Source organism: Macaca mulatta, chromosome 7 (genome assembly GCF_049350105.2).
Source record: "Macaca mulatta isolate MMU2019108-1 chromosome 7, T2T-MMU8v2.0, whole genome shotgun sequence".
Classification (NCBI taxonomy): domain Eukaryota; kingdom Metazoa; phylum Chordata; class Mammalia; order Primates; family Cercopithecidae; genus Macaca; species Macaca mulatta.
Genome location: NC_133412.1, coordinates 168,527,502 through 168,542,500, shown reverse-complemented (window position 1 = coordinate 168,542,500; position 14,999 = coordinate 168,527,502). Strand labels below are relative to the sequence as shown.

The 14,999-nt window shown below is 48.9% G+C and overlaps 1 protein-coding gene across 3 annotated transcripts in view; it reads left to right on the top strand.

Moving 5' to 3' along the window:
* Positions 1 to 14,999, top strand: part of CLMN (calmin) — a 133,347-nt gene that overhangs the window by 81,768 nt on the left and 36,580 nt on the right. For all 3 annotated transcript variants that reach the window (XR_001446430.3, XM_015144444.3, XM_015144443.3), the window contains exon 2: positions 14,563 to 14,624. Coding sequence is in view for 2 of the 3 variants with exons in the window: in XM_015144444.3 (XP_014999930.2) it covers positions 14,563 to 14,624 (62 nt within the window). In the remaining variant the exon portion in view is untranslated. The remainder of the gene's footprint in view (positions 1 to 14,562; positions 14,625 to 14,999) is intronic.

The window sequence follows — 14,999 nt, the reverse complement described above, 5'->3', positions numbered from 1 at the left end:
TAAATATGTGGGCCACATTCTCACCCATTTGCTAAAGGTGGACTTCACGTTCAAGGATGAATTTCCTGACAGCAAAGTGAAAAAGGAACTGTAACTGGTTATGAGATTCCTGTTGCCACAAAGGGGAAATCCTGAATATTTGCAGCAGTTCTTGCCCCTTTGGAAGGGGATCTGTTGGTGAAATGATATGTCCCTTCTTTTAGTGCACTAGTGTGTTTTCTTCTCATGCATAGATGCACGGGTTCATTTTCACGTAAAAATTGACCCCTAACAAACCTGTGTCAAAGAATAGTTTTCATAGCATACATAGAGGGAAGAATTATAGTAGTCTTTCAACAGAAGTAACAAAAGATTCCATTGTACTGGATTTGTTAGCAGCCTGAAAAACATTTCTCAAGCCTTCCCTGTCAGAATCATCCAATGTAGAGTGTTTCTGTGCATTCTTAGTTTTTCTATGAGATGTTAAGTTTTGGAGGAACTAGAAATGTTTGACCAGAGGCACCCACAATCAGGTTTCCAGTATCTCAAAGCTTGTCTTATGGATAAGGGGAAAACTCATTGGTCCTAGAAAACTAGGACCAATAATTGGGAGTGTGAGGGTGACAGGTTTCAGTTCAGGATCTGAAAATTAGACTATTAGAGCTGCCCAACAGTGGAACAGGCTACCTGAAGAGGTACTGAGCACCTCATCCCGGGAGGCATTCAAGTAGACTCTGGCTGACTGTCTTGATGACAGTGTTGGATGAGAAGCTGTATTAAGTCTGTTCACGCACTGCTGTAAAGAAATACCTAAGACTGGGTAATTTATAAAGAAAAGAAGTTTAATTCACTCATCGTTCTGCAGGCTGTACAGGAAGCATGATTGGGGAGGCCACAGGAAACTTACAATCATGGTAGAAGGCGAAGGGGAAGCAAGCACCTCTTACATGGCTGGAGCAGGAGGAAAAGAGAGAGGGGGAAGGTGCTACATGCCTTTAAACAACCAGATCTCATGAGAACTGTATCGAGAGAACAGCACCAAAGGGATGGTGCTAAACTATTCAAGAGAAATCACCCCCGTGATGCAGTCACCTCCCACCAGGCCCCACCTCCTACCAGAACATTAGTGAACATTAGTGATCACAGTCTGACATGAGATTTGGGCGGGGACACAAATCCAAACCATATTAGAAGCTACCGTTATTGAAAGACCTTTCCAGTCAGAAAACTGAATTGTCTAGTGCTCCAATAAGCAGAATAATTCTGGGTTCTTTGGTGCTTTAAAAAAAAAATAGAGATTACTCTCCTTGAAAAAAATTTGATCTATTGAGAAATTTTACCTACAAGTAAAATTTGGATTTTGCTTGTATGTTAGATTTTTTTTTCACCTATTTCTATTTAAACTTCACCAAAAAAAAAAAAAAAAAAAAGATCAAGGAATCATTTTTCCTCTCCATGCTCCCCTGGATTCTTCAAACAAAGGAAAAATTTTAGTAGGGGTTAGGTGGGAGAGGAGTGAGTGATAGGACTGGATTTGAAAAGGTCAGTTGTTGAAGAAGGAAAACAGAGGCAATAATTCTTTAAAAGCATAGTTGCCCAATTGTGATTTTCAGTACTGGTTTTGGTGATGACGGGAGAAAAGTCAAATGGGGCTGCCTGACTTGCAAGTAACAAACATTTCTGCTTTTTCTAGTTCCCACAGACCTACCCCCAACACACACACCTATCACCCCATCCATCCCACCACTGCTATTTGCTTTTCTTATAACAGTAAAGAGAATGCAAACAAATACTTCCTTCTGAAGCCCAAAACTGAATCTTAAAATCTTTAAAAGTTGGCCCATGAGCGGTAAGGACACCAGAAGAATCTAAAATGCCTGCTTAAATCAGGCAGTGGATCTCATAGAGTCTACAGCAGGGTTTGGCAAAGTAGGCCCACCACTTGATCATACAAATAAAGTTTTATTAGAACACAGCCATGTCCATTTATATAGTGTTTTGGCAGCTTTCATACCATGATGATGACTTGACTCAGTATGACAAAGACCATATGGCCTTCAAAGTCTGCAGCATTTACTGTGTGGCCCTTAACAGAAAAAATTTGCCAACCTCTAGCCTAGGGCAGTGGTTCGCAGCCCTGGCTCAGTGTCAGAATCACCTGGGGTACATTAAAAATGGAGATGTCAGGCTGAGCGCGGTGGCTCATGCCTGTAATCCCATAACTTTGGGAGGCCGAGATGGGTGGATCATGAGGTCTGGAGTTCGAGACCATCCTGGCCTATATGGTGAAACGCTGTTTCTACTAAAAATACAAAAACTGAGCCGGGCATGGTGGCAGGTGCCTGTAGTCCCAGCTACTCGGGAGGCTGAGGCAGCAGAATCACTTGAACTGCGGAGGTGGAGGTTATTTCAGTGAGCTGAGGTCATGCCACTGCACTACAGCCTGGTGACAGAGCGAGGCTCCGTCTCAAAAAAAAGAAAAAAAAGCCAGGCTGGGCATGGTGGCTCACGCCTGTAACGCCTGTAATCCCAGCACTTTGGGAGGCCAAGGCAGGTGGATCACTTGAGGTCAGGAGCTCGAGACCAGCCTGGCCAACATGGTGAAACCCCATCTCTACTAGAAATACAAAAAATCGGCCAGGCAGTGCAGTACACGCCTGTAATCCCAGATACCCAGCAGGCTGAGGCAGCAGAATTGCTTGAACCTGGAAGGTGGAGGTTGCAGTGAGCTGAGACTGTGCCACTGCACTCCAGCCTGGGCAGCAGAGCCCAACTCCATCTCAAAATAAATAAATAAATAAATAAATAAAAATGAATAAAAAAGAAGAGAAATGCCCGAGTCTCCACCCCTAGGATTCAAACTCACTTAGTCTGGAATGGTGCCCAGGCACCTCTATTTTTTTTAAGTATCCCCAGATGACCAGCATGTGCCCCCAGGATTGAGAATCACAGGTGTAATCCCAGTGGGTTTTTTAAGATTGCAGAACTGGCGTTTGTCATCTACAGGGTTTCTACTCAGGAACAATGATCCAACTTTGACCTCAATGTCACGGTCCGGTTCTTGATGTCTGAGCTATTGGGTCTGGGGGGCATTAGGGAGACCTTGTAGTGATAAAAATCCCTGCGGATACTCTGGTGACCAAACTTCCTCGAAAAGGTTGAAGGTGGTTGACATTACGGCGAGTTTGTATGTGTGTGTGTTACATATACACGCATGCACACACCCGGGCATGCATGAGTGTATACATTTAGACGGTTTGTATATATAGGTAACTTTTGTTTGTTTTCAAATGAGTGCATTTCAGAAAGACCAGGTGGTGTCTGCAGCATTGGTACTGTCACGTTGTCATAGCTCAGTCTCCTGGCTCCAGCTTATGCAGCCTCTGGTCTCTCTTGTGCTAATTAATGAGGAATGTTGGTGACACTTCCAGCTCCAGGAGAACTTGACACCTCTTGCCTTTCCTCATCATAGTTTCCAGTCTTTACCTCTCCTGCTCAGGGTAGAAACTTCGGTGCATGCTGTTGTCACTTTTTGTTGGCAGGTAGAAGTTGCAAATGGGAATTTCCGGGTTTGTTTTGCCCCTTGCGTTGAAAACAAATATTAACCTCCTTGCCTTTCTCTTTGTCTTTCATGTGGATCCAGGTCTGCCTGTCCCAGCTGCTTTCCCCCTGGGGCATGCTCTCCTGGACGTACTAGCTGACTACTAGCCAGACTGGCCCACTTGTCCTGGTTTACTTAGGACTTTCCCAGTTTTAGCCCCAAATGTCCCATGCCCCAGGAGCCCCTTCAGTCCCAGGCAGATCCGGACAGTTGGTCACCATAATACTAGATCATCTCCCAGCTGACTGGTCTTCGCATGCACTTGAAAACACAGATGTTTACAGGGTGAGTGTGGGGTTTTATTAAAGACAGATGTGCTTTAAAATGCACATCAGGGTCATTTGTATGAGGTTGTATGTTTTTCATCTTTTTTTAAAAAATAGCTGAACACAAGAGGTCAAGCTGATTCCTCTTGCTAGGCCTGTCGAGCTCTGTTCCTAAGGGACAGCACACCGGATCAGCCCTTCTTCTGCACTTGAGCCAGCCCAGGCATGACACAGATACTTCACAAAGGGCCTTCTCCAAGATGTTTGCTTTGAAGGGATTCAGGCAGCCCGGCAGGGTGCCGCAGAGGGGCTTGGCTCACAGTGACTAGAATAGACTTGTCTCTTGGCTGTGCCACCAGCTGCTGAGGCCAATCACTTCCCCTCTCTGAGACTCAGTTTCCTCATCCACATAGGAAACATGGCCACTCACCTGTGGAGGTGGCTGGGAGGATTATGAGGTTTTACAAAGGTTGATTTCCTCCCTTCCTTCCTTGCGCTGGGCCTAGTTCTTACTCAAAGTGGGCTTTAGCCAGGGCGGGCGCTGCTGTGATTACCACCCCACGTGACTGTGGCTTAGCTCAGTGAATATTTCTTTCTCACTCACAGTCCAGCAAGGGTATTCCTCCTTGGATGGCTTTACTGGGTGATCCTTGTCCACGGGGAGACATGGGACCCCACACTCCTTTCCTCGTATGGTTCTGTCCCCCCTCGAGGTCCATGGAGTCCTTCCAGGCCGTGGTCACAAGGCATGGAGGGTTGCGTGGGATTTTGCATGGGGCCATGTCTGGAAGTGGTATACCTGGAGCCCACCCATGTTCTCCTAGCTGGAACTCGGTCATGCCACGCCATTCCCTGCACGGGAGGCTGGGAGATGTAGCATGGCTGTGTGCCAGAGAGGAGAAGGAAGTAGGGTTTGGCAAGCAGATGGCTGGCTGTGAGCACCAGTGGGTCGTCTCCCCCTGATTTATGAACATTTCTCTGTGCAGTCATACATCGCTTCACAGCGGGAATACATCCTGAGAATTGCATTGTTAGGCAGTTTTGTTGTGCAAACATTGTCGAGTGTGCTTACACAAAACTAGACGGTACCTTCTACTACACACCTCGGATCTATGGTGTAGCCTGTTGCTCCTAGACTTCTGTATAGCTTGTTACTATACTGTGCTGAATACTGCAGATAATTGTAACACAGCAGTGTTTTTGCATCTAAACAATATATAAACATAGAAGAGGCACAGTAAAAATTAGATATAAAAGATAATGAATGGTATACCTGTATAGGACAGCTCCATTATAATCCTACGGGAACACCGTTGTATATGTGGTCCATCGTTGAAATGTCATTATATGGCACATGGCTATTTCCAAAGCAGGATTCTACAAGAAAGTTGTGATTCATTTTACACAGAAATGGGGTCTGGGTTCAAATGCACTTAGTATAAAAGTTAAACCAATTTCTTTATTGCAGGGCTTATCAGAGCCTTTCATTTACTGATCATAAACATCTATGCAAGGGGGCAGATTACATAATATGTTCTAAACTTAGCAAGATCTTCCTTTTTGGAGGGGCATTTTAGAACTCACACTCTGCAGAATATGGCTTGGAAAACACTGCTTTAGATGTTGCTCGAGTTAATATTCAGAAACCAGAATACTTTCACAAAAACATTGGTGTTAAAAGAAACCACCAAAATCTGTGGTTCTCAACAGAGAGTTTAGTCCCCCAGGGATCATGGTGTCAGGGACTCAGAAACTGAACCCTTATAGAATGTGAAAAGCAAACACTTACCTATCTCCATTGCATCTTTCCTTCCTTCCCTCCCTCTCTTCCTTCCTCCTTCCTTTTCTTACTTGTCTCCTTCCCTCCCTGCATTCATTCCTTCTTCTCAGACCTGGCAAAGGAAGCCCATGAGGTCTGTGTCTTAGTATTTACGCCTGAGTATAGTCATCAGTGTCTGTTAACTGGGTGTGTGAGTGATGTGTTCAGTACTATTTAAATCCTTGTCTCAGTTTCAGCCGGGCGCTTCAGGGCAGTCTGCCTGGATTGGTCCTGTCACCCTGGCCTGCCCATCTGGGTGAATGTTAAAATCCCTTTCTAAGCTGGTGTTTTTATGGCTGGCTGGCGTCACCTGTCATAAATCAAGGTGGGCTGAGGTTTAGCACTGAGGTTAGACAGAATCACTCACAGCAAAACTAGAGCGGTTTTATTTTTCTATTTTAGTTACAGGCACCAGCCCTATATATATATATAGCTTAAACTTAATTTGGTGTGTAATTGGGACTAGCTCTTTGGAGCCCTGGGTTATGTGTTTTGGAGCAGCTGAGAAGCAGGGCATGGTGGGGCAGGACGTGGTATGTTAATTGGTGGCCTCTGGGACCCGTGAGAGAATTGGATTTAAGTCCCCAGTTAGAGTGAGCTTGGCAGTTTTATTTGAGTCTCTGCGGGCATGTACCCGGGAGACCACCGGTTTGTGCCGGCTCTAGCAGGTTACTCACTGTCTGCCCTGATGCCCGTCTGTCCTCCCTGGTCAGCATGGTGGCAAGGGGTGGTGGAGGAGCCCAAGAATGGGGGGGCGGAGGGCCTCTACAAGACTTGGCCTGCCACTTACCTGTAGTAGTTGCATGCTGCTCGGCGCATGGTCCCAAAGAGGGTTTTGCATTTTATTACCAAAGTCTCGATAAAAGGGACTTGGGTCAGAGCAAACATGGGGGGAGGAAAAACAAAGGAAATTAAATGCAAAATCACTGCTGGTGAAAAACCACATGGAGGCCTTGCCTTTAATACCGCCAGAGCCGACGGGGGAAGTGGCCCCCAGGAGTCGGAACCGAAGGACGTTGGCCTGGTATTCCTGAAGCCTGGCCCCTCTCTTGTTTAAAAAGAAATTGCCATTTAATTTGTTTCTGAGTTTTATTTCTCAAGTGAACCAGCATGAGGCCATGTAATGAGGTTGTGTTTCTGGGAGGTGTTGAAAGATGGGGAAAGGAGCGAAACCACCAAGCAGGGCTGGGCCGTGCCGGGAGTAAGGAGTGGCAGTGGGCTGTGGGAGGCAGCAGCGCTGAGGCCAGAGGGGCAGGCAGGGGCTGTCCGAGGGCTGGCTCCTTTACACACCGTCAGTGGGGCAGGCTCGCCATTGTGTGGTCAGAGGGCGGGCCAGTTGGCTGGGCTCCTCGCTTGGCTCAAGAGAAGAAAGATGTTTTTTCATCTGGTTTAAAGATCCACAGGGGCCCGCTCAAGCTGATGGAGTGAGATTGTGTGGCTGATGTGAGCCAAGAAGGACCCTTGCAGTTAGAAAGAATCTGAGCCATGGAGAAAAGGAATCCTTGGGCAAGGAGGAGAAGGGGTTTCCCGGAGAGCAGAGGTCAGCTCAGACCAACAATGAGCAAGTGCACGTAAAGCATCTCGGGAGGTCACTTATGTAAAAGGTTGGGCAAGAGATTTCTAGTCCAGGGAGCATCAGAGAAGCCCCCAGAGCCTGTCACCGATGGGGGCTGCGGCTATCCTCTGGTGCTGAGACAGCTGTGCAGTGCTGGGCTTCTTGGGAAATGCTGCCTGGGGCATGGGAGCAGATGGGTGCCAAGGTCTTCTTGCCTCTGCACAAAACTGGAGTAAAGTTGCAAAGTGTGAGGCCTCCTGCCACCCTCCCTTCCCTGGCCTCCCAGTGGATGGGGACCTTCACTGTCAAATGATCCTCCCAGTGGTGACAGAGAGAACACAGGGTAGCCAGTCCCTCTCTGCCAGGTGACCATGCTGTCCCAGTCCTTAGTGTGTGACCCCCTGGCACACACACATAACCCCTGGGGTTCAGGTGGGAACCACCTTCTCTGCTCCCGCAAGCTCTGACTCCAGCTGGCCCCTCCCAGCCTCTGCAGGTGCCGGGTCTACTTGTCCAAAGGCGCTCGGCTCTGTGAGGACTGCGAAAGGCACTCTGCCCATCTGCAGGGCCTCTGTCCCTGGCCGTGAAGTGCTGTCAATTGGAAGAACAGATTAGCCTGTTGACTACACAACTTTTTTTGCACCCGGCGTGCACAGGCTTCATTGTCTCTTCAGCAGCCCTAGGAGGGAGTTATTATCTCCGTTTTACAGGGGAGTCCAGTAACTTATCCAAAATGAGCAATCATAGCCACGGCTGCATCTTTTAAGCACTTATGATGTGTCTTCCCCGTGCCAAGGTGTTTGGATGCTTTATCCCATGGAGGCCTCGTCATAGCTGTCCCTCCTTCTTGCTGTCACCTGCCTGCACGCTCTCCCTGGCCACCTAGTGCCTGACGAATAACCACGGCAGCCCCTCCCCACACCATTCCCACAGCCCCCACGTGGTGTGGCAAGGACAGCGCTAATGAACTTGGTCCTCACAACCCCATGAAGTGGGTACCATGATCCCTGTTGAACAGATGGGGAAACTGAGGCCCCAAGTACAGAACTGACATTGTCCAAGGTCACTCAGAGGGGCTTGTTGGCAGAGCCCTCTTGTTGCTGAAACTCTTTTCTGTCTTCTGTGGGAGAAAGGTCGAGATAGGAGCAATGTGGGGTGGTCACACGGCCCCCCTGATGGCCTCTCCGCCTGGCACTGCTGCCACTCTGAGCTGGGTCATCAAGTGATCTGGGGCTGTCCTGTGCATGGCAGGATGTGGAGCAATGTCCCTGGCCTCTGCCCACTAGATGCCAGCAGCCCCTCCCCTCAGTCCTGGCAATCAAAAATATCTCCAGGCATTGCGGGATGTCCCCTGGGAGCCGTCACCCCGGGCTGAGAACCACTGGTTGAGAGCCAGGCCTTGAGGGATTCCAAGCTGCACGAGATGTTGTGTGGGGGGGCATGGGGTGAGGAAAGCTGGGAGGCCAGAGTACTTCCTGGAGGGGGGTTTGGAGCATTGAGACCCCCCAGCCTGGCTGAAGAGCAGACACCCCCAGGACGCTGCAGAGCAGTGGGAGGTGCTCCGCGCAGCACCTCAGCCGTCATGCGTTCAGATCCTGGCGTTTAACGGAGCGGCCATGTTCCTAAGCTCCCTGTGCCTCCGACTCCTTACCTGTAAAATGGGGACCACATGAGAGCAGCTGTGCAGGAATGTTTGAGGCTTACAGAAGAGACAAGTTATTGCATGGGAAGTGGCGGCTGCTGTCAAGCACCTCCCTGGAGGGACCTTCACTGCCCCGGTTGGCAGGGCAGGCTCACCCATTCACATGTCTCCGTCTCTGCACAGCTTGATGGCAGAGGGAAGGGGGGCTTTTTGCCCCCCACGCTGTGCTGCAGCTCACCCATCCTGGTGGCAGGTTCAGGGAGCCTGGTACCCCTCCGCCTTCCGCATGCCTAAGCGTCTGGGTGAGTGCATGTAGAGATGAAGCCACAGCTCGCCCCCTTTGTCTCCCTCCCCTCTCCCAAGCAGCGTCTCTGAAGCTGGAAACACTGGCCCCAATGGACCTGTCTGGATGGACGTCAAAGAATACGGCTCCCACGTGGAAGTTCTGATCTGCCGTTCACCTAGGCAAGACACCTCTCATGAGAATCAGATTCTGCCCAACTGTATGAATTCAGTGACTAAAGCCATTTGGAGATGGCCATTGTCAGGAAGAGCGCTTTAGACAAAGAAGGACGGGAAAATGACCGTTTTTTGGCCCAGTGCCCACAAGCCATTCCCCTTGCAATATTTCATTTAATTGTTTCAAGTGACTGTTGAGCCTGGGGTCCGTGGTGGAGCCTGTGTGTCTGGTTCTAGACTGCTTGGTCTTTATCCTTTGCCAGGCTGAGATGCTCATTGTCATTCTCTACCCCTCCCAAAGATGACCAAAAAATGATGCTAATCATCTCCTCTGGCTAAGATTTAAGTTTCCAAACTGTACATCCTCATCAACTGCAGAGCTGGTTGAATGCAGATTCCCAGGCCCCGGCCCCAGTGTGAGGCAGTAGGTCTAGAGTCCAGGAATTAGCATCTTAACTGTCATCCCAGAGGCTCATGACGTTCGTGACCCATGTGGGCCACACGTTGAGAAACTCTGAGCCATTTACTGATCACATTTAAATTGTATACAGGAGTACATGTGCTTGCTGTGTGTGTGTGTGTGTGTGTGTGTGTGTGTGTGTGTGTGTGTGTGTTTTCTCTGGGCATAATGAAATGTCAAGCAATTTTAGATATTTTTCCCTATGCTTTTCTGTATTTTAATTTTTTACAATGAGCTTATAATTTTTTATGAGCAGATAAAGCCGTCAAGACTTTCTCCTGGGCAGCAAAGAGCAGAAGTATTATCAATATGTAGAAAGTAGATGTGGGGCAAATGTGGACATAGAGACAAAAAGCCACAACTGTAAATAAACATTTTAACTCCTAGTGCCTGCAACCCTTCCTCTGTGACTCCAAACTCCTGAGCCAGCCACGGACAGCCTGGAGAAGAGAGGAATGCCCCACCTCCCATTTTCAAGTGATCTATCTGTTCATGGCACAGCAGAGCTAAAGACACAGCTAGGAATTTGGGCTGGTGCGGCTGAGCCAGGGCCAGGTCTCCCTCCCTTCTGTCTCGGCCCCTGGAGTCCAGGCCTAGCCAGCTCCTGCTCCTCCACCCAACCCGGCACTCGGGCACCCTGGCCAGCCAGGCAGAGCCAGGGATGGCGATTTTACAGCACTTTTATGACTCTATTCTTGCCCAGTAAACCCACACCGGGCCTCACAAACACTCTGTGAGAAGGCCAGGCCCTTCCAGAGAAATGGTTTCCTACACCTTTACAACGTGATAGGAAAAAAGGGGCCGTTGGATTTATGGAAACTATATAAAGTTTATGGAGTCTTGGCAGGCCAGAAGTAGAAAGAGTCTGCAGGATGGGGGATGGGCATCCCAAAGCGGAGAAGGCCATGAAAGAGCCGCAGACCTTCGTGTCAAGACACCAGTCAAAACGCCGGTGACCAGAGCAAAGCTGGGGGACTCTGGGGTGGAGGAAACTGGCCTTGCTTGCGGCAGCGGCTGTGGGGGTGCTTTCTGGGGTGATATCATTTCATATCCATAGCAGTCCTGTGAGGGAGGCGAGGCCAACCTCATTCTGTGGAGGGGATACCAAGGCAAAGGTGTTTTGAAAATTGCAAATGTGCTCAAGGTCGCCCAGCCAGTGGTGTGTGGCTCTGAAGTGGATGTTCTGGGGCAGGCCTGAGTTCTCGCAGGCTCTCCTGTGTATTGAGCAATGCGTCCCAGTTTTAGGTCCGAATAACATGGTGTCCACACTCTGCTTCAGTTTGGGACTTGTCTGCTATTTGTAGTTGTCTCAGGGTCCCCTGGGGTCCTTCCGTCAGCCCCGTCCCCCTCTGTGGGTTAGCTTTGCTGTTGAAGCTGATTTGTGCTCAGGTCAGCCTGCTGGCTTTGGCTAGAACAGAAGTGAAGCCAACCCCTGGTTGGCTATGAATCAGGACAGAGTTAAAACAGAGGCTTTGCCTTTGGCCACCCCCCGGCCTTGTTCCAGTTCTGCCAGCAGGTCCTCTTAGGGCCCTGCAGGAGAACCTCATGGGGTCTGAAGTCACCTTTTCCAGTTCCCGTCAGCCTTCGGCGCTCTAATCCATTGCTCCTTGCATGTGCACCTTGTGACAGCCATGCTTTCTCTCTTTTACTTATTTGGCTGTGAATTTTTGAAGTGCAGATTCCATGAATGCGTAATTCTTCATCTCTGGTTTTGCCCAGAGAACCTATCATAATTTCCAGAATATGGCAATTACTGCATAAATATCAGCTGGGAGGACGAATAGATGATTGGATGGATGGATGGATGGATGGATGGATGGATGGACAGATGGATGAATGGATAGATGGATAAATGGATGGGTGAATAGATGGATGGATGGATGGATGGATGGATGGATGGATGGATGGATAGGTGGATGGATGGATGGATGGATAGATGAGTTATGTGTAGACTGTCAGATACCCATCTCCTCATTTACACCCTTGAGTGCAGTTAAACTGGCAACCTAACCCAGGTTCTCTGAGGCTTTTACTAAATGCACTTCTGTTTCAGGGGATATACCTTGTTCTCTCTGAAGCCATATGGAGAAACCAGCCTGAGTGTTTGAATGTGTGTGTAAATACTTTACGGTCCCCATAAACTTGTTTAAAGACAGGTGGGGGTAAAAGCATAAACCGGGACAGCCTTGTGGGAGGGCAATTTGGAAGTAGCTATTAAAATTTTTAATGTGCCTACCACTAAGACCCAGCAGTTCCACTTTTAGTTGTCATGGGCAAGATATATATTCATCTATTTGTGCACAAAGAACCATGCACCAGGATGCTCATACAATGCTTATTTCTGCATTGCTTGAAACAGTGAGAAATGGGCAGTAGCCTTGATGTCCATCCATGGGGGGAACACCCAGACTCTGGAAAACACTGTAGCCATCAGAGAGATGAAGGTGGATCCATATTGCAAACTGGAGGATCTCCGATAGAGCTTGGGACAGACGCTCTCCAGGCTTCCAGGAGTCTCCAAGACTCTGGTACTCACTGGTCTCAGCAGATGTCTCCTCCCAACCTCATTCCTATTAACTTATTTTCCTCCTCCCTTCCCTCTCACCCATGAAACACAGTTTACTGGAATTCGTTCTTTAATTCTTATGCCTACTAGCCAGTGACCCGCCCTTCCAGAAAAGGAGGAAACAGAAAAGCAGTGATGTGCGTAGTTACCGTCCGCTGGCTCTTCAGTTAAAAAGATTGTAAGGCGTAATATTGAAACGTGATTTATGGGTGCCACATTCTACCACATAATGAGGCCAAGAGGAAAAAGGTCCCATTGTTTCAGAAAAGCATAGCCTTTGCTCTCCTGCAGGAGATAAATTGGCTCTTATTTTCTTATTGCTAAAGAAATGTGAAACAGTTTTAGGCATATGTGATATGGTCTTTCAATATGTTGAAATCCAGAACTGAGTGGTTGAGGAGCCGTCTGGCTCAGATACTGAAGGAAGTTTCCTGGAGGCCCGGCAGCTCACAGCCGAGGAGGCTGCAGCCTCGGGCCACCACACACCCTCACCCAGACGCTGGCACTGGGGCCCATCTCAGAAACACCCTCCGGGCCCAAGACAGCGAAGGCCACAGAACTCAGGAGAGAGCAGAAAAAGCACAGAATCCGGAGTTCCACCTCGACTGTTCATTAACTATTTGCCCCTCCGTTTCTTCATCTGTAAAACAGAAATGACAACCTTGCTATTAATTGTGTGACCTTGGACACGTTGCATCTCCCTGAGCACGATTGTCCCATCTGAAGGTCGTAGTAGCACCTGCCACAGAGATGGTAGTAATGATTAAATTAGTTAATCCTTGTAAATTACCTAGGTCAGTGCCTGCCACATAGTAAGTGCTCAGTACTTTTTAAAAAAATCGCTGTGTGACTATTGCAGACACCTTCGCCATGACTGGAATAGCTGGAATCCAGACTCAAGGCTTCCATTTTCAGGGTTCTGGCTGGTGTGGGGCTGGCAGACCTGGGTGGGGATTCCCAGCTCTGCCTCTCTTCAGCTGAGCAAGTCACTGGAACCTCTCTGAGCCGCATTCTGTTCAGCTGTAAAATAATAGTTTGTACTTTGCAGGGGGTATTGTAAAGCAGTGGTCTCCAGCCTTTTTGGCACCAGGGACCAGTTTTGTGGAAGAGAATTTTTCCATGGGCAGGGTGGTGAGGGCAATGTTCTCATGCTCCTATGAAGATTTAATGCTTCTGCTGATCTGACAGGAGGTGGAGCTCGGGCCATCATGCTCGCTCCCCGCTGCTCACCACCTGCTGTGCTGACCAGTTCCTAACAGAGGCGGACCAGTACTGCTCCCCGGCCTGCGGGTTGGGGACCCCTGTTGTAAGGTTTAAAGATGAATGGAAACAAAGTGTCCGGGACACAGTGAGTGCTTGGCGGATGGCAGTCACCCTTAACAGTGAAAGATCTTTGCTAAGAAGCCTCTTTGTGTAATGCTTTCCCCTGGGAGGAGTCCGTTCCTGGTTTATGTCCTTCTGGTTCACTTTGGCTCAGCAGCATCTGCGGAACTCTTTATTCCTGGAGGGCGCAAAGTCTGCCCTGACTCTAGAAATAATAGCTACAAAGAAAAACCACTGGCAGCCCCTGTGCCAGGGACTGTGTGGAGCTGGCTCTGCAGGAGCCTGGGTGTCCTTAGAGCAGCTTGGAGAGTGAGCTCCTTGTCCTCAGTGTGCAGATCAGACGTGAGGGTCGGGGTCTGGCCCGGGCACACAAAGCTGAGAGATGGCAGGGCTCAGAGTCTGATCTTGGGCTGCCCAATCCCTTTCACCAGACTGTGGCACATTCCAGAGCCCCTACCCAATTCCTAATTATTGACTCCACTCCACCTCGACCCTGACTGCCCTCTCCCATCTCCTCATGCCCATCACTGCCACTGGGTGGCTATGCAGTTCCATTACAGCCTCTTGTGGGGTTGATTTGTAGTTTTTTCATCAGTGCTTCTTAGCTCGAACTGTCAGATGTCTCAATGTTTGCATTGGGTTGTAGAGAACGTTTTGTTCTGTGTGTCTGAATCTGTGGGTTTACATAGATGCTCAGGGGTTGGGCTGGGGAGCATGGGTTCTGGGTGCCAGGTAAGGCCTTGCCAACCCCTTCCAGAAAAGACTCTGTTCTTACATGGGACACCCTGGGGTTCTATCTGCCCTCCACCTAGAATCTCCCCTTGGGAAGGGGAAGGTGTGATTTTGTGTGTATTTCTTTTTCTCCCGGCTAATGGTGTTTCTTTGTTTTCAGTTGAGAGGGAAAATGTGCAGAAGAGGACCTTTACTCGATGGATAAATCTACATCTAGAAAAGGTAATGGGGCACTTGGGTGTTTGCTAAGTGATTGATTCATCTGTAAGTGAATTTACAGTTCCAGAGGGTGGAGCGGGAGCTGGGGACCTGTGCTCTTTTTGTTCTTCATTCATTTAAACGTTGATGAGTGCCTCCCCCTGCCGGTTACCAAGCTCAGGACTGGGGAGAGATGGCCGAGACAGCCTCTGCCCTCCTGGGATCATCAGTCTTGTCAGGGGAAGGAAAGAGAGGGTCTGTCTTTAAGTACAAATCTGAGCAGGTGGTGGAAGACATTCATTATTGAACACACCAGCACCTGAAAATCAGGTGTCGTTGGGCCTGAAACGCAGGTGCGCATCTTGATTGCCAGAACCGGGCTCTGTGAAGAGCCAAGAG